This window comes from Xyrauchen texanus, chromosome 6, assembly GCF_025860055.1.
Source record: "Xyrauchen texanus isolate HMW12.3.18 chromosome 6, RBS_HiC_50CHRs, whole genome shotgun sequence".
Taxonomy (NCBI): Eukaryota; Metazoa; Chordata; class Actinopteri; order Cypriniformes; family Catostomidae; genus Xyrauchen; species Xyrauchen texanus.
Genome location: NC_068281.1, coordinates 13,544,146 through 13,563,407, shown reverse-complemented (window position 1 = coordinate 13,563,407; position 19,262 = coordinate 13,544,146). Strand labels below are relative to the sequence as shown.

At 39.1% G+C, this 19,262-nt stretch overlaps 1 protein-coding gene across 1 annotated transcript in view; it reads left to right on the top strand.

Annotated features, from left to right (window-relative positions):
* Positions 1-19,262, top strand: part of rem2 (RAS (RAD and GEM)-like GTP binding 2) — a 44,201-nt gene that overhangs the window by 14,088 nt on the left and 10,851 nt on the right. The window contains exon 4 of the mRNA XM_052127981.1: positions 12,851-13,028. Coding sequence (XP_051983941.1) covers positions 12,851-13,028 — 178 coding nt within the window. The remainder of the gene's footprint in view (positions 1-12,850; positions 13,029-19,262) is intronic.

Here is a 19,262-nt window from a genome sequence, read left to right as displayed (position 1 = left end):
GTAGAGTGTGAATAAGGGTGCCTACACACTAGAGAAAGCTCAGTTTGATGGGTGGGAATGTGTACGATAAGTGGAGGGTGCTGAAAACGTTGTGTCAATTTGAAATCAAGGAATACAGATAAATGGATTTCCAAAACCTGGAACCACCTGTCTGAAAGTCTCATTTATCAATGAAGATCTACCCCAGGGTTTCAGCAAAATGAGAAATTGCATGATGGAGTGTCTATTGCATTTTGTCCTGTACGTCCTTTCCACGCACCATTCTCATTGAAATAAATGGATTCATGCATTCTCTGACACCGCATAAACTCTAGTGTGTAGGTGCACTACATGATTCAAACACATGAGGAATTGCTCCAAATTGAGTGATTGCTTGCCTGTTTGAAGTTCTCACACACCCTACTGAACATAAGAGCTGCTGATTAGATGTGATTTTATGCCTTTTTGTTATTTATTTTTTGCCTTGATATCCAAGTAGCAACAAAATGAGATGTTGAATATTTATTATTTTGCAGTTTAAGTGGCAATCACAAAATAACTGCAATATAATCATATTTTTTTTAAGTGCTATAAGCATGTGTTGCTTTTGTTTATCTTAAGACCAAATGTTATCATTACCAATAAATGTACAAGGCTTTAGTCTCAGTGAATGTCAGCACTTTCTGGGAATCTAGGTCAGCATATCTGCTTGGAGGATGCGGTAAGTTTAATGTAGGACTGCAGTCTGTGCTTGCAGACTGCAGTCTTGCTGTCAACTTATTGCATTCACTGAACCATGGAGAAATGGAGAAACCGAATGATGGTAAAGGTCTTCTCTAATTAACAATAAATACTGAAGAAGGCCAACTAAATACTGTATTTGTAAATCACATTGTATACAGCCCTTTAAATGTTTAAAGTATTTAAGGTAGGAAAAATAACCAAACAAAGAAACTGCATTAAAGCTGAAGTCTCTTATTTAATAGTATAATTCTTCCTGCTTTCCCAGCTTACAAAAAGTATTTAAGCCTATTTTTAAGATTTATGCATTTCAATTTCATAACAAAATTTCATTAAACTGAATTGTGTAAATTAATAAAATGTATTTAGTTAAAAGATTACTCTTCAATTTGATGGAATTTTATGAAATTTAAATGTGTAAATCTAAAAAAAAAAATGTTTTGAGTGTAATATGCAGATAGAACTAAGAAAAACCATGTGTATACAGTTGATTGCCTTGAAAACTGTAAACTGAGGGACGAATTCACTAAACCGTTGTACCAATTTTGTGCGTGGTACTTCAGCACAAATACCGGTCTTATCCAGGTTTTTATTAATCAACTTAATTCTTAGTGAATTCCCCCAGCAGAACATTTTGATGAAATATCTCTTATACAAAATTCAGTTTACTGTCTGCTTTTTTTGGGCAGCAATAGTGCAATGTTTAATGCATCCGGCAAATATTACTGAGTTTAGTTAATAAAAGCACAATCTATAATGAGCCTAACTTGCATAGAAAGGAGTCAGGTACAAGAATGACAGTGACCTAATTTAAATACTTAAGACAAAATGCTGTTTCAGCCCTGATTAAGCTTAAACTAGATTAAGAGTGCTAAGTGAATAAGATGCAGGTTTTTGCATTGAAATAGCATGCGCAAAAGTGGTTCAACTGTTTAGTGAATTCTGAATTTAGTGAGTCTTTGTGGTGATATGAAAATTTTGCTCTGTTTGTTTGGTTATCAGCATACTGGGTGATATGACCAAAATCGTATATTATGATATGAGTACATTAATATCATTATAATGGTATATATCGTGATAATGTTTTCTGGAAAATCAATAAAAATCCGTTAACATAATAAATAACCTTATTGTAATGCCTATTTTTTTTGTTGAAAATCCAGTCATTGAAATAATTTTTAAGTGAAAACATCTTGGTTACTGTTGCAACCTCCATTCCCTGATGGAGGGAACAAGATGTTGTGTCAATGTAGTGACACTAGGTGTCACTCTTGGGAGCCCAAAACAATGGGAATTGGCGAGTGGAATTTGCATAACACTCCTTTGGACATGCGGGTATAAAAGGAGCTGGCTCGCAACCACTCATTCTGGTTTTTTGCTGAGGAGCCGAGACATGGTCCTGGCCATTTCAGCGGGTAGAATAGCATTGTGGCAAGAGGGACACTTATGTCTCATTCCCTCCATCAGGGAACGGATTTAATATGTCACACGGGCTTACCAGCCACATGTGGAAGAATCCTCCTACCCGGAGGGGAGGAACTCTACAGCACGGTGACCGGTGGCAGGGGGTGCCCTGCCGAAGGAAGGCTTATAGTTCCAGCTCTGCTTTATTGGTCCATCTTTTTACAGTCTTTACTACAGGTTAAGCTGATTCAAGTTTCATTCAGTAGGTCAGAAGAAGATGAGCCAGACAGTAACCAGAGAGTCCCAAAGCTGTTCTTGGGACAGAGCGATGTGCACCTTTTAATGTTGTGTAGCAGTGATCAAGGATATTTCTGTCTCTAGTGGGGCATCTAATGTGTTTTCTGTATTTTGGCAGTTCACAGTTGAGGTTGGCTCTGTTAAAATTGCAGAGAATGATAAAAAGTGAGTCTGGGCATTGCTGTTCCGTGTCTGTAATCTGCGCTCACACATGGTTATGGCGGAATGTAAACACTTGCCAGAAGAAATGAGAAAATCCATGCAGGGCTGCGGCGTTCTTGCCCCTCACCTGTCGAACTGAATCGCATAGCCGAGTCGGATCATCCTGGCCAACCAGCGCGAAGGGGTTCAAGGGGATGATCTCTTTTGACATACCTGCGGGTGGGGCCTCGCGGCAGGGAGGAGCAGGTACTGCCATTGCATTGGCCTGGTGTACTTGCAGGAGGGCCATGGCATGCAAGGTTTAGGTGGCCTGTCCAGTGGCATTGTAAGCCTTGGCCATCAGAGACGACATAGACTTAAAGGCCCTGGACGGGAATCTTGGACGATTCCAGTTGCAAGTGCACTGCAACCACCTTATCCACCGAAGGAATCTCTGTGTACCCACTGGCCATCCCACCGTCGAGGGTAATGAGAGCGGAGGAACCCAGAAGTCTGGTCCAGGCAGTAAAAGGTGCCCGCCACTACTTTGAGTTCCTCCTACACCTCCGGCAATAATGGAACCAGGGCAGGGTGCTGCCGTGTGTGGTGCTCTGAACCCAGGAACCAGTCATAAAGCCGCGAGGGATCAGGGCAGGGTGGACGTTTCCACTCCAGCCAACACTCACGACAGCCCGCAACAGCCTCAGATGGGGCGACCACACACGAAGGAGGGAACCCAGTCAAGTCTTCCGCATCTGACTGAGCCAACACCCTTTCCGTTGTGGCGATCGAGAGCTCGTCCTGCTCTTGAGCCCCGAATGAGACATTAAACTCACCCTGGAGCGAGCTGCCTGTCTCATCCCAGAACTCAACCGGGGCAAATGAGCGTACAGGGGAATGGGAGGTCCATGGGGGATCACCCAAAGGAACCACTCCCTTTGGAGTCCCCAAATCGGCCCCAGCGCTAACCATCGCGGCCATGTGCTTGTAGGCAGAAAGGGTGGGGAGCGGCTGGAGTGTCTTTTCCCCAGAAGAAGGAAAGCTGTGACTGCAATGTTGCTATGGTCATACTCTCACAGTGCGGACATGAACCATCCACGAATGCTGTCTCAGTGTGACTACGGCGCAGACACGTGAGGCAGCGATCATGGCCGTCAGAGTTGGAGAGGTAGCGACCGCATCCAGGAACTACACACAGATGGAAAGGCATCTTTAAAAAGATGCACTCTTTACAAGAAAATATACTCCTTATCAGAATGTATACTCTTTTAGCTGTCGAAGCACCCAGGGGCTTACTCTGCACTAAACGTGCACAAGAGGGAGAAACATATCCAACATGTGTATATATCCAACAACATGCACTGAATGGAATGGTGAATTGAACGGCAGTGGAACACGCTGACTCAACACCGCTTGCTCCGAAGAGAAAAACTGAATGAGTGGTTGCGAGCCAGCTCCTTTTATACCCGTATGTCTGGGGGAGTAGCATGCAAATTCCACTCATCAATTCCCATTGGCCATTTCTCAAAGATCAGAGGTGTTTGGGGCTCGCAAGAGTAACCCCTAGTGTCACTACATAGACACAATGTCGAGTGAGTGAAGGATAGGGAACAACTTTGTCTTTATATCATTTTCTCGTTTAGAACTTGACAAAGTTAAAAAATTAAATAAACACTGGGTTTTAAGTCAAACTTACCATATTACTCAATTTCACATTATGCCACATTTTAGTATATGTTGTTGACCAACAGTATTATAAAGAAAGAAACTCAAAATATTTTCATAGCAAAGCAACAAAGAAAATATTACACAATTTTAGTCATAATTACACCACGAAAATAACACATCTTGAAAAATGATCATTGCATAGCACATCTTTTGACTTTCATAATATTCTTTAGCGTGCTTCATTTTGTGGTGGTAAAACAGATTTGTTTGTATTACCACAATAGATTATCGTCACGCGACACAGTTTGCAGATTACATTTTTTTCTAATCTGTGTCAGTTTTTGTGAACCTACACCACAGATGTTGTACCTGTATTTACAACAAGTTCCCCTTAATTTTCTTGACCCTTCTTTTAATCATGTCTGCAATTATTCATCAAACGTTGGAGAAGTACAGATGTGTGGTATAGTCAAGCAAACCTCGGCATGTTAAAGAGATGATTCGGGTGTCTGGATCAAGTGACGCTGTCCCAGCATAGTGTGTCGGATCACAGTGTATCGCTGCATCCTCCGCTATAGAGCACTCACAATCGACCCGCAAAATCAGAATGGTAAAGAATCAGCAACGAGTTTGTGGCCACGTTTGCGCCATTGTCTGATCTGCATAATTCCTTTGGTGAATCTGCCATTAGTCCAGAGCACGCAGATTCTACCTGCTGCAACTCATTCCCTGCTCAAGCCTGTTTTCAGTCTCGTGAAGCACTGCGCACATGGATATTTACATATCGCGATATACAAAATATAGCAAAATATCTATTGGATGACACTTTATATCGTTGCCACGATATATATCGTAATATCGCCCATCCCTACTTGTGGAGTATTTGGACAAGGTGTTTGAAAACAATGTTCGTATTTGCATTTCCATTTGTTGGCACTAGTGGCACACAATTAACACATTTTTGTTTACAAAGCTCTATCATCTCAAAACATAAAATTGTAGAGGGAATGAACTCATTCTAACACAATGCTGCATCAGTAGTAGCTGTAGAGTCCATCCATCCATCCATCCATCCATCCATCGTCAACCGCTTATCCTGTGTACAGGGTCGCGGGGGGCTGGAGCCTATCCCAGCTAACATTGGGCGAAAGGCGGGGGACACCCTGGACAGGTCGCCAGTCCATCGCAGTAGCTGTAGAGTATACATGTTTATTATAGTATTGACCCAAACTAACGCATAAGCCCGCTTTGTGCAAACGTATAAACACGCACACCATCCCTTAAGTCTAGAATGCCTCTGTTAGCTGGGAGACTTGAAAATTCTTTTTGACAGCAGGGGGAACAATGCTTTTAATAAGTCATTCTTTTTCCTAAAATAGCTGACACATGGTCAGCCACATCCTTACACACGCTTGGGACGCATCCTCTCTTCCGTCCTGCCATTATTCAGCTCTTAGAACTACGTCACGGCTTGCTGCTCTCCTTTTCATGCTTAAACGAGGAAATTAGAAGCACAAGGGACATCAGTCCTTTCTAACGCACCTCTGCTTAGGTCCACTATATGAGCAGAGAGCTGCACTGTTATGAACACCTTAAAATCAATTCAGCCTTATTAAGGTGTGAACTGACCCCAGGAAATTTATTTAATTTGTCCATTAGCTAATTGAATTTTGGTGACTTGGAGACTGATTGCAATATAATCATATTTATTTCAGATATAAATTGATTAAACATGCAAGGCAATGAGTGCAATGTAGCATATTGGGTTTTGGAAAGTTTGTCGTTGCATATTGCATAGTCACATACTAAATATAATATTATTTTAAATACAAGGCATTATAGAGCAAACAGTGTGCAGTATGCAGTAATCTGTATTTTTTTATTGCATTACAAACATGGGTCATATCCAGGGGCGAAAATTTCATCAAAATGTTGGGGGGGACAATAAACATAACAATTCTCAAGAGCAATTTTTGAAGGGGACACCAAGGTTTTTTTTTTGTTGCCCCGTTTGCATTTGTATTATTTTATTTCTTAAACAATTATTTTAAGAATATATCATTATATTATTTACAATACACATATTTTTATTATATTTTAGGGGGGACAACCCTCAGATAGGGTTCAATGCATTTTCAAACAAAAATGTTTTGGTGTGGACGTGGCCATAGCCTAGACCAGCCATTAACACGGAGGAACATTCTATCAGTTACTGTTAATGTCTGGTTTTCTTGAACCAATAGACTGGGGCTATTCAGCTTGTCTATAATTAATAGATTACTTTGAGGTTGAAATATTGATGATGCTAAGTGGCTCCTGCGTTTCTAAGGTTCCAGCACTCTGTGGAGATGAGGTGTGGAAATGGGACATTGTGTGTGAAATCTGATGAGGTGTTTCTTTTTTTCTTTTTTTTTTTTTCTGTAGATGAATGACGTATACATTTAATTATCTCAGTCTGACACAGTTTGTTGAGTACTGCTGCGAGCGGTATGGTTAAGTGTGGAATGACTCAATGTCATTATGGATTGTAAGCTTTGTGCCATGTTCATTAGGCAAACTTTTATTTCTGTGGAGGCATGTGCTTTATGTTTGTAGCAGCAGAAATGGCTGTGTAGTGGCTGAGAAAGCAGTTTTGGATTGGATGGGTTGTGGTACTTTTCATGAATAGTGTACAAAAAGGGCCTGGAACTTTTTTTCTTTCTTTTTCCATTTTCAACAAATGGACTGGCTGTGGAGGTGCTTAACATTCAGAAAATGTCCATTGTCAACCTCAGGAGGTCCATTTATAAATATTTTATGCTATTTTCAATTAATTTCATGAGTTACCAACATTTAAACCCCTTTTAAAATCCATTATTTGTGTTTTTGTAATTTTCTAGCAATAAACATTAAACATGCATGAAATAAAAAGGATGAATTGCAAAAATAAAAACAAATAAATAAAAATAACTGCAAATTATGGCTAAATGAAACTATCAGTACAGGGTTGGGGCAAAATATTTTTTGGCAAACTTATAAATGAAAGAAAAATGTTTCTTATTTTTATTTTTAATTATTTTAATATTCAGGGGACAAAAAAGTGTATTCATGAAAAATGCACATGTTCGGGTGTTGGCTGTCGGACAACAAATTAATTGTTAATATGCAAGCCCCAATTTCGCCCTTGACTCCCTCTTATGTCCAGCCTTTTATTTATTTATTCATTAATTTTGCTTTCTCCTGGATTAGCTCATGGTCAGCATAAAAATTAAAGAAAAATGCTTCATGTTTATCATCTTTCTTTTTTTATTTTGTACATGGTCAGGGGACACCAAAGTGTGTTGTATTCATGAAAAATGCCACGTGTTTGGGTGCGGGCTTTCGGACAGAGTGTGTATATTCATTGTATTTGGAAGGAGGGCATGTGTGGACAGATGGTCTATGCTGATGAACTGCAGGGGTATGGAACCTCACTCGGTGCAAAAAATAAATTCGGAAACACAGTTAAGTCCCCCCCCAACACTGCAACAAATTAAAATCTCTTATCTGCTATGCAAGCTCCTCTTCACCCTTGACTCCCTCTTATGTCAAGCCATTATTTCATTTTTCTTTCTCCTGTATTGGCTCACGGTCAGCCCTGGCCTGATTTCTGTGCAATCTGTCTTCCTGTGCTAGGCTGGTTGATTGAGCGGGAAGAAGGTGTGTTTGTGTTAAATGACCCAGTGGAGAGAGAGGAACAGGCACTGGAGAGTGAGCTCAGAGTAGAAGATGATTTGGGGGATTTTTATTTTAATGACATGTTGTGCCCAGACTGCAATCTGTTTTGTTATGACCTCCAATGAACTCATTTTATTCTGAACCAAAGGCTTATAAGCAACAACAAGAAGCACAGCAAGGGATCATTTCATGGATTTAAAGATGTAGTGTGTAGCTTCTGCAACTCTAGTGGCACCAAATGGAGTTGCAATAATAATGTTTTAAAACAGGTTTACCAAAAACTGTCCCTAAATTAAATTGCTGGACAATGGACTGGACTGGCCAATGTTGCTGTGTTGGGCCACCCAAAGAGGATTGGCTTTTCGAAGAAAACAACCAAAGAATGACCTACTTATATTTGTCTCTGCACATTAAGCAGGAATAGAGGAAAAGTACAAGCAGAATATTTGTGTAGGCTATCATTTTGTTGGCATTGTGAGATTCTGGTGAAGGAATGGTCAAAATTAACAGTTCTTATAATTAACATTTATATTTTGTACATTTTAATTAGTCTTTAAAACCAAATTGTGTGAACACAAATTATCTCTGACAAGCATTTAATAATGTTAAATGTGCCTGCTTGTAAAAAGCACCAGGCCATGTGAATGAACATTTTAGTTGGATTAGCTAGCTTTTATCACCAATATTAATATTAACCTACTATAATAGCTTAAATACTGTATATAATTACATATAATGTATAGAAAATTTTATTTAATGAGTGTTTGATTTAGAAGTCTAAATCTGCACAGAGGTGACCAAAAAGCTGGCAGGCATATTTGCTGGGATTTGTGTGTGTTAAGTGAGTGTGTGCATTTCGTGACAATAATCAACGGAGTTTGTGTGATATTTATGCGTGCAGGTACTAGTTCATACTACATTAACACTTGAGAGTATAAATTTGAACGTGGATACCTGCTTGTGTGTATGCAGGGCCATTAGAGGAATACTTTTCTGTGTGCATGATTGGGCGGACGGTGACAGATGGCCTTAACCGCAGTGGGAGGTCTTGATGCTGTTGGTCAGATACTGATGTACATGCTGTTCTCATTTATCTGATGAAAAGACCTTTTACACTGTCAGTCTGGCCCCAGAGACCCTTCCATCATGTAGAGCACTATCGACCATGTTGTGCTGTCTCATCGCTGTGCAGCTAAGACATGTGTCCGCTCTGGGAAGAAGAGGTCTTCCTCTGTGTACAGCCCAGTTGCCCTTCCTGTGTGGTGTGGTGACAGATGGCCCCCTCTGCCTTCTCACTTCCACCCCAGTAGACTCTGTTCCCTCCAAAGACTCTGGGGAAGAATTAACTAAGAATCAATTGTGCCATCTAATATCGCTGTTTATTTTCACGCACTGTCTGCATTGTTTTAGCAACTAATTCACTTTAGGAATTACGCAATAAATCTGGTAACAACACAGACATATGACAGAACATATGTTACATATACTATAACATTTAACATTTTCACATAAATCATCATCCACATAATTACATCTGTGTATCACAGTTCAATTGTGCTGCCAGATTGGCTGCAGACATGTTGCTCACCATAAAAATTGTGTTTTGTCAGTATTTGTTTGTCTGAGGAAAAACATTGGTAATAGTTCTATGATATTAACAGATAACAGTTGTGAGTGCAGCAATATATTTTTATTTATGAATTTATTTATTACTTTTCTTAGGATATATGACTGGAATTTATTCCAGTGAAGTAGTGGGCTATTAGACAGTCTTATATAACAACTTTAACCTTTTAATACATAAGAGTATTTTAAAGGTGCTCTCAGTAATTTCTATTTATGCCATCTAGACCAAACATTGACACCAAAGGGTGTGGAAGCAATATAATTCAAATTTAGTAGTTTTCAGTGATCTATGCTACTGGAGAAATTTACTTATCAGAGTTGGCCATGACTAATTTAATCCCTGAGTGAAAGTGTCCGATAACCGTGTGGTTGCTGAGATTAAGCAAGTAACATCCGGCTGGTCATGTGATCTCAACATGAAAGCCCCCCATGAGGGGACCCTCTCCATGTAGAATAAAACAGCTTTTATAAGGTTACTGATATTACTGAGGTCTTCATCTCATGTGAGTTGTTATGTATATAATCATATGTTTCAAAATTACAATTAATTTCTATTAGAGTAAAACTTTATCAATGAGCAAAAACATTGTCTTTTCAAACCTGCAGTAAAACACATTCAGCTGATCAGCCAGTTGTTGATTCTCTACAGAGCAAAGGGATGGTGTCTTGTGCTTTGTGACGTCCTTCAGGCCTCTCCACACTTCTAAATTAGGATAGCACATCTTCTTCAACATGGTTACATATGTACAGCAACTTTAGTTGATGTAAAGGCATGTCCCGCCGCCTCTAATTTTCCCAGACGATTCTGCAACACTCAGAACAGCTGGAAGCCCGGCAGATGTAACTCACTGTCCAGGATGGTTTCTTTCAGCCAGGTTTCTGTGAAACACAGAGCAGCAGAGATGGAAAAGTCATGATTTGTTTGAGTGAGCAGAAGCAGTTCGTCCGTTTTGTTGGCGAGGGAGCGGACATTCGCCATGATCAATAACCAACAGCGGAGTCCTTAAGCCGCGTTGACTGATATGGACCATTATATTTATGTTAAGTTGTTTTGCGTTTTAAAATATGTGTACTGTATACATTTATGTGTGTTTTTATTATTTAAGGCTAATGATATTTTATTTACCATTGTGCAAAAACAATTAGTAAATAAAAGAAAACATAATTATTAAATATCAGATCTGCACATTGGACATGTAAACAAAACAATAATTGGAAGCGGTGTGCTGATACAAAAGTGTGCTGGACTGCACTGCACATATAGATATATGCCTGGTTATGATGCATCATTTGATTAATTACTACTGCCATTAATTGTATAACACCTAGTTTTTTATGACAAACTAAAAACTCAGCGCTAATTAATTAATTATTACCAACCTCAAAGTACGTAGTAATAGGACAATGATAATTAGTGCTGAGTTTTGCGTATAAGGAGCAATGAGCTTTATAATGAGCCAAATTTACGTAAAAAGGATGACCGTGACATAATGTAAATACTCATGCTACAGCGCTACTGCAGTGCATTTAGCACTTGGTTGAACTGGACTGCAGGTGGTTGGTGAGTAAAATGCAGGTTTTTGCACAGAACTACATCCAGAAAGTGCTGCAACTGTTTAGTGAATTTGCCTTTCTATGTTTCTGGGCTTGTGTGAATCTGGGGCTGCAATGTGAATTTTTAACACAGCTCTCCAGAGGGCTGAAATTCACCTTCAGGGATTGGGATGTAGAACACAAGCTTTCTCTCTCTCTTGTTCTATCTGTTTATCGGTTCCTCTTTCTCCTTTAGGAGATGCAAAAACAAAACAAACAAAGGGGATAGAAGCATTGTATTTCTTCTCTGTTCATTAAGGGTTAGTTGACCCAAACATTTAAATTATCCCATAATTTACTCACCCTCAAGCCATGACATTCTTCTTTCAGCCAAACCCAATTGGATTTATATAAAAAAAATATCCTGGCTCTTCCAAGCTTTATAATTGGTGTGAATGGTACCTTAGATTTTGAAGCCCAAAAAAGCGCATCCATCCATCCATCCATCCATCCATCATAGAAGTAATCCATTCAGCTCCAGGGGTTAATAAAGGCCTTATGAAGTAAAGCAATGTGTTTTTGTAAGAAAATGTCGATATTTTTCTTACAAAAATGCATCGCTTTGCTTCAGAAGGCCTTTATTAACCCCCTGGAGCCGTATGGATAACTTTTTGGATGGATGGATGGATGCACTTTTGGGGCTTCAAAATCTAAGGTACCATTTATTTCCATTATAAAGCTTGGAAAAGCCAGGATATTTTTAATATAACTCTGATTGTGTTTGGCTGAAAGAAAAAAGTAATATACACCTAGGATGAATTGAGGGAGAGTAAATTATGGGATCATTTTCATTTTTGGGTGAACTAACACTTTAATGTTGGAGTGACAAGGCCCCTTATCTGTCATAGAGTGAAGGGCCGACACCTGTGTGGCCGTACTTTTACTCACGTACTTTTAGCTCACAGCTTTCAAGTGTTTGAGGTGATGTTCAATGACATTCTCAGGGGTAAACGGTTGTGCCTGAGTGAGGCATCTGCTCCAAAGGGGTGATTTAAATACACCTGAGCTCCGTGGCAGCAGCAACAAAAACAACTAAGAGCTGGAACAACAACAAAGCCATCATAGATTTAAGGTCATCTCCATAAATCCTGCTGATCCTCTTTTTCATGCACATAATCCTCTAATACTCATTATAATATGGATAGTGCTGACTTTTTATAGGATGAGCCATGTTCGAAGCTATTGTAAAATGACCAGAAATGCACATGATCTGCCAGCAGCCTATAGTTAGAATTATGAACTATAATACTTGGTGGAAGAATTGTTGGTAAGGATAATTATTAATAATAAGTTAAACTATTTATTGAATACTGGTGTCTTTTATCTTATTGCTGTTTCCGCTATATTTGTGAACAATTTGTTTCAGAAGTCAATTGAGTATAATTCAACAATATTGTATAGACTGTAGTCAAATCTCCTTTTTATACAGAAAAACACTGCCTCCACTATTATACTTTTATAAAAGCAATAATTCACAGAAGAATGTGCATTACAGTGATTTTACCATGGCAAAGGGGGTTATATGCAATCTGCTTTGTGTCGTGCCTAGGAACGCACCTTACTTTTCGCAAAATCACTGTAAAGCATGGCCTCTTGTGGCTTAATGCTTTCACAAACAGCACATACAGAAACCACTATATTACTGCGTGACTTTTCATGACCTTGATCTCTGCTGTAATTGGTCTGTATGCAATTTGATTTACAGGACATGTCCACCCTGCAATGCGAGGTGTGCATCCTGGTGTTCTCATTGACTGACAGGCATAGTTTCCACCGAATTGCCCAGCTCCGCCTGCTGATGAGGGAGTCGCTGCCCCACACCCCCATCATCCTAGTGGGCAACAAGAGTGACCTTGTGAGGTCCCGTGAGATCAGTACGGAGGGTAGGCCTTTTTCTATACTGTATATCCTTATTCAACTAGAATTGCATTTGCCTCAAGGGAATACCACTACTTACAGGAGAGCAAAAAGGAGTGGAAAAGTTTTAGGGAAACTGACAGGAAAAGTTGTAAACTCAAATACAGATAGACGCATGCAGAATGAATAGATACATAAATATAGATAAAAAGAACCAATGCACAATTCAGTATGCCAAGTGTTTTAAGGAAAAAGACCAATAGCAATTTAGCATGCAAATACTAAAATGACATCACTGTTGGTTATGCCATGTCTACACTGGAAGTACTGAAATGTCATCAGCTGATTTTGGTGGAACTGTGATTTTAAATATTAGGAGTGTCAATTTAACAGGCTCTTATTTTGTGAGCGTGCAAAGCAGTTAATGCGTAATGTAATTTAATCATCTAAATAATTTCATACAGTCCATTTACACTTCTTATGAATGTGTTGTCTTGGTTTATATCACTGGTGCATGAGGGAATTAATTATGCCTAGACATAGCGCATGCTTGCATGAAAATACCAACATTGCATGGCCATGCCCACTGACTTCGCTCATATGACTTATGGCATGGCGCCGTGCTTAACGGTATCGCTCTTAAAATAGGGCCCAGCATGTTAATTCAGTGCAATTATATAAATTATATAAGAAATTCTGTAATCTTCTGCACAATAATATTATATATTTTAATAATTTGAATTTTTTGAAAACATTTTGAATATATTTTTAATTATGTCATATGTTGATTTGTATTTTTTATTTGGGCGCCTGTCTATGCAAATATTGATACATGCGATTATTTGATTAATCAACATATCATGATTAATTTGATTACAAATATTAATCGACAACCCTATTAAATGTGTTATTTTAATCCTATTAATTGTATTTGCAAATAAAACGTTTATTTCAGATGGACAGGGTGAATAAAACGGAGGGAGCTTTTCTGCTTGTTAAAAATAGAAATGTGGTCTCCGTCAACTAAACGTGCGTCACGATGCACTGCATCAGGCACTCCCAGTGAAGACAACTCGACTGATAATAATGGGAGTGTCTAGTTTTGTCATGTCCAGTGTTGATACAAATTTTGAATGCTGAATATTCTAACTGTGTCAGTGAAAGGAAGATTTTCAAACTAGAATCTTAATATTCTTCAAAATTAAACTAAAAACAGACAAAAATTCACTCATATATATATATATATATATATATATATATATATATATATATATATATAATATAGCACACATAATGTTGAAATTATCTTTTGTTTGGAGCTTTGAGATTTGTTGCAGAAAATTGTGGAGAAGAAAAATATGAAACAAAATGAGGTATTTCGATACAGTGCTGGTTTGTAAACACTGTAACAAACACTTAAAGTACAAATCCCATAAATCAACAGGTATCTTATTCACACAATGTCCCTTTGGTCTACCTCTGTCTCTCACACTAGTGAGTCATCGATATTAAACCTTTGCTACTGTGATTCAGTGTATGTCTTCATCTCCATCTGGCTTTTTTTATATAAGGGGCTCCATAAATTCTTTGCTAGAAAAATCACTCTGCTTATCAGCACAAACGGGTGCTGCTAGGAGACATGCATCCGTAAGTAGATATGTACTGTAGTCCATTTAGAGGATGGTACGAGAATGGAATATGGATTCGCCTGATTGGTGTTTTCTCAGCAGTGCGGCCACAATTTTGTCTCAGTAACTCTCATTTAGGAGATTAATTTAGATTTGAAAGGCAAATTAGCCCTTAAATGGGTTTTGTATCCTGGGGAATACTGATATTTGGGGGGTTCTCTGAATTTCTGAGAAATATATCGAAAATTGGGTTTATGCTAATACTCAATCAACTTGGCATAAAAGCTTATACCTAAAAGTAACATGGCAACATGCTGGAAAATGTCCACTGACCCTAGTATATCTTATATATAAAATGCTAGAACTGGCCATTAGTTGCATCCTCAGTCATGCTGCATCTGCCTCTCTCGCATCTGTTTGCTTGGCATGTTTAGGGCATTTTTAATGTTTGCTCTCTATTATCTCTCACCTACAATGTACTGGTGTTACTATCTTTAAGAGTGTGTGTTTTGTACGTGTATGCCAATGATGGTACACGCAATCGTATTCTCTCCCTGACACCTTTCTTTCTCTAATACGCTCCTTTGCCTCTGTTGTGAAGCGAAGGGAGGATAGTGATAAGGAGGATAAAGAGAGGGGCAGTAAGCTTAGTGTCTTGCAATCATTAACAAAACGTTGCTAATAAGCTATTAGTAGGTTGATTTCCTTTAAAAGTAAATACTGTCTTTGTGGTGCTGTTTCTTGTGCTGTTTGTTTGAGCATCCCGACCAGCCTGACGGAGCAACATTGGCTTAGCTAATGGAGTGAGTTTTGGGTAGAACTGTCTGTTTTTCTGACCAATGGAAGATGGGGGAGTGTTAGGGGAAACTTGTGAAGTAACAAACATTTTAAAAACAATTTCTTTTGGTGATGCTAGTGTTACAGAAAGTACACACTTCACCTTTATAGAACAACAGCGTAAGAGATGGTATGGCACACGGGGTATGGCACACCATTATGTGGGAAGGATTTTTAGGGCTCTTATAAGTGTAAAATAGGCCCAAAACACTATAGTAGAGTATGTGAACATAAACGCTTAGCAACAGAATATCATACGATATTCTGAAATGTGTCAGACCGCAAATCATAAATCAATGCCAGAATTGCATTCTTTGCATTGCCACAAGGGGCACTACAGCAAATATACTGTAAGCATAAACTGTCATCTTCTACAGTCAGTTTTCAGATAATTTTTCATTTAAGGAGATACCAGCTGCTTCTCTACCATAGGAGAGAGCATAAAGGTCAACTTGGATCATGGGAGTCTTCGAAGCAAATCATATAATGGCCCTGAACCGGGTTCAGTGTTATGACAGTAAATCACTGATTGCGGACACCATACAAATGAATTGTGAGAGCCATAAACTGACACTTACCCGGCCCAAAATTGTCTGGGACTTCTCGTATAAAACAGCAATTTTACTGTAGTAAACTCAACACATGGTACACTCCAAAAGGATTGTTTATTTTACAATATGTTGATATGTAGTGGACAGGCAGTCAAAAGCAGTTTATTCAGCATCCTGAAGCATCTCCTCTATTGACATCCATTTAAAAGGAACTACCTCTGGTCTTCTTACCAGTGTACCACTGTGTTATGATTGAAGGCTCCCCCTGGGGGAGGGGCTTTGTTTCAGGTCAACTATGATCATGGCGGAGAAACAGTTTGAACTAAGAGAATCTTGCAAACTACTTACTTGCTTCTTGCTAACTAACTCATTAACTAACTAGAATATCAATTAAAATCAATTGGTGTTTCTCATTTCTAAAGAATGTATTCTCATTCTTGTGAGTCTTTCTTGACTAACTACCTTGAAAGAGCGAATGTGGAAGATATGCATGAAACACATCTATGTGAGTTTTGAGATTCAACAACCTCTTAAACATTGTCTTTTTTTGGATGTGGGGGATGACGTCAAACTAGTCCAGAGAACTGACGAGAATCGTAAGAATGCAAGAATGCATTCTTCCAGTGGTAGCTCAGCGGCATTCTTCCAGTGGTAGCTCAGCGGTTAAGGCTCTGGGTTACTGACCGAAAGGTTGGGGGTTCAAGCGCCAGCACTGTCACTGTTTGGCCCTTGAGCAAGGCCCTTGACCCTATCTGCTCCAGGGGTGCTGTTTCATGGCTGACCCTGCGCTCTGACCCCAGCTTAGTTGGGATATGCGAAAAACTGCATTTCATTGGCTCTGTACCTGTACTCTGAACAATGACAATAAAGTTGAATCTTAATCTTAAAAAGAACGGACATTGACAAACAGCCATTGAATGTTTATGCAAAGCTAACTGGATAACATATCTGGTTTAATGGCACACGGACGGACATTTGAAGGTTACTCTATCACCCACTTGGGTGCTGAAATTTGTTAACTCTATTGTGCATGTTCAATAGGAGTGTGTGTATACAGTGTACTGACTAAGCATTTGTGTCTGCATTTGCGTACTTGTGGAAAGTATGTCCGTGTTTTTCTGCTAGAAGTCAAGTCAAGTCAAATTTTATTTCTATAGCACATTTAAAAACAACAGAGCTGCGCCAAAGTGCTGTACAATATTACAATATGCAATTTAAAAGCATTGAAATAGACAAGGCAAAAGACAGGTTTATACATATAGCACCTGAAATAATTCATTCAAAAGATTCATATACAATCAATCAAGCAGACCTCACAGCGAAGGGCAGACTGTTCCAGAGCTTAGGAGCAGCGGCAGAGAAGGCCCGACCACCCTTGGTTTTGCAGCGAAAGCGTGGAACAGTTAAAAGAAGCTGATTACACGATCTAAGATTTCTTTGGGGAGTGTACATAGTCAGTAAATCACATATGTATGTTGGTGCAGCACCGGATAGCGCTTTGTACACCAAAACTGCAATTTTAAAATCAATTCTGAACTTAACTGGGAGCCAGTGTAAAATTTCTAAGACAGGAGAGATGTGATCTCTCTTTTTTGTACCAGTCAGAAGTCTCGCTGCAGCATTTTGAACAACTTGCAGACGAGTGATTGTAGATTGAGGCAGACCACAGTACAGGGAATTACAGTAGTCCAGTCGTGATGTAATGAAGGCATGACAGTCTCTAAATCTTTTGGGGACAAGAACTGTTTTACTTTTGATCTCAATTGAAAGAAACTGCCTTTTACCACTGAGCTGACTTGTTTTTCAAAGTAAAGTACCGAATCTAATGTAAATCCAAGATTCCTTACATGAGGTCGAACACTAACAGGGAAGGAACCGAAAATTAAAAGTAGCTGAGGTATCAAAATTTCGCTCTTACTTTCGTTTAATTGTAAGAAATTGTTTGCCATCTAGCATTTGATCTCATCAAAACAGTCACACAAGGCTTCCAGGGGATAAGACATATAGTTTTTTGCCGGTAGATAAAACTGTGTATCGTCAGCGTAACAGTGGTAGGATATTCTATGTTTCTCAAATATGGCCCCCAGTGGCAGCATATATAGTGAGAAGAGAAGCGGGCTTAAAATGGACCCTTGGGGCACACCACAGACTAGGGGAACAGATATAGAAGTAAATTTACCCATATTTACTGTGAAGGTTCTGTCTTTGAGATACAAGGCCAACCACTGTAAGGCCGCACCCTGAATCCCCACCACTTTTTCCAACCGATGCAACAGGATACTATGGTCGATAGTATCAAAAGCGGCGCTTAAATCTAGTAGGACAAGCACTGCATGCGATCCGGTGTCAAGGATTTGCAAAAGGTCATTATTGACCTTCAACAAGGCAGTTTCTGTACTGTGCATAGATCTAAAACCAGACTGAAAAGTATCTGAAATGTTAGATGTGCCGAGATAAGTATTCAACTGGTCATGCACGACTCTCTCTAGAAGTTTAGAAATAAAAGGCAACTTTGATATAGGTCTAAAATTATTGAGGAGAGATGGATCTAAATGAGGTTTCTTAAGAAGAGGGTGAACTACAGCATGTTTAAAACTAGCGGGAACAATTCCAGTTGGTAGAGAACTGTTAAAGATATCTGTTACAGTTGGACTCAAGGTTTCAAAAGCTTCCTTAAAGAGACGAGTAGGGACGATATCAGACTCCCAACTGGAACATTTTGCCTTAGAAACAATATCAGCCAGCTGATAAGAGGAGATAGGATGAAAACAAGTTAAAGAATTCATCGGTGAGCAGGTCAAAAGTGGATTATATATTGCTGGCTTTATTGAACCCTTGATCGTCAAGACTTTTTCATGAAAAGACTGCAAAATTCTCGCATGTTTCTCGAGAAGGAATTAGAGTAGGGGCTGATAAAGGTTTTAGCACAGAATCAATTGTCTTAAACAGCATTCTCGGCCGATTTGCATTTTCTGAGATTAATTTAGAGAGGAATTTGAACTTTGCCTCTCTTACTGATTTTTGGTAATTGATTAAACATGCAGTTAAACATTCATAAGAAATTTGAAGTTTATCTCTTTTCCACTTTCGCTCAGCCTTACGACAATCTTGTCTAAGAGAGCGAGTAGAGTCATTTAACCAAGGCTGTGTGGGGTGCTTTCCCTTAGCTTTCCTGGGCTTAAGGGGAGCAACAGCATCTAAAGAAATGGAGCAGGCTTTAGTAAAAACCTCCACCATCTCTTCA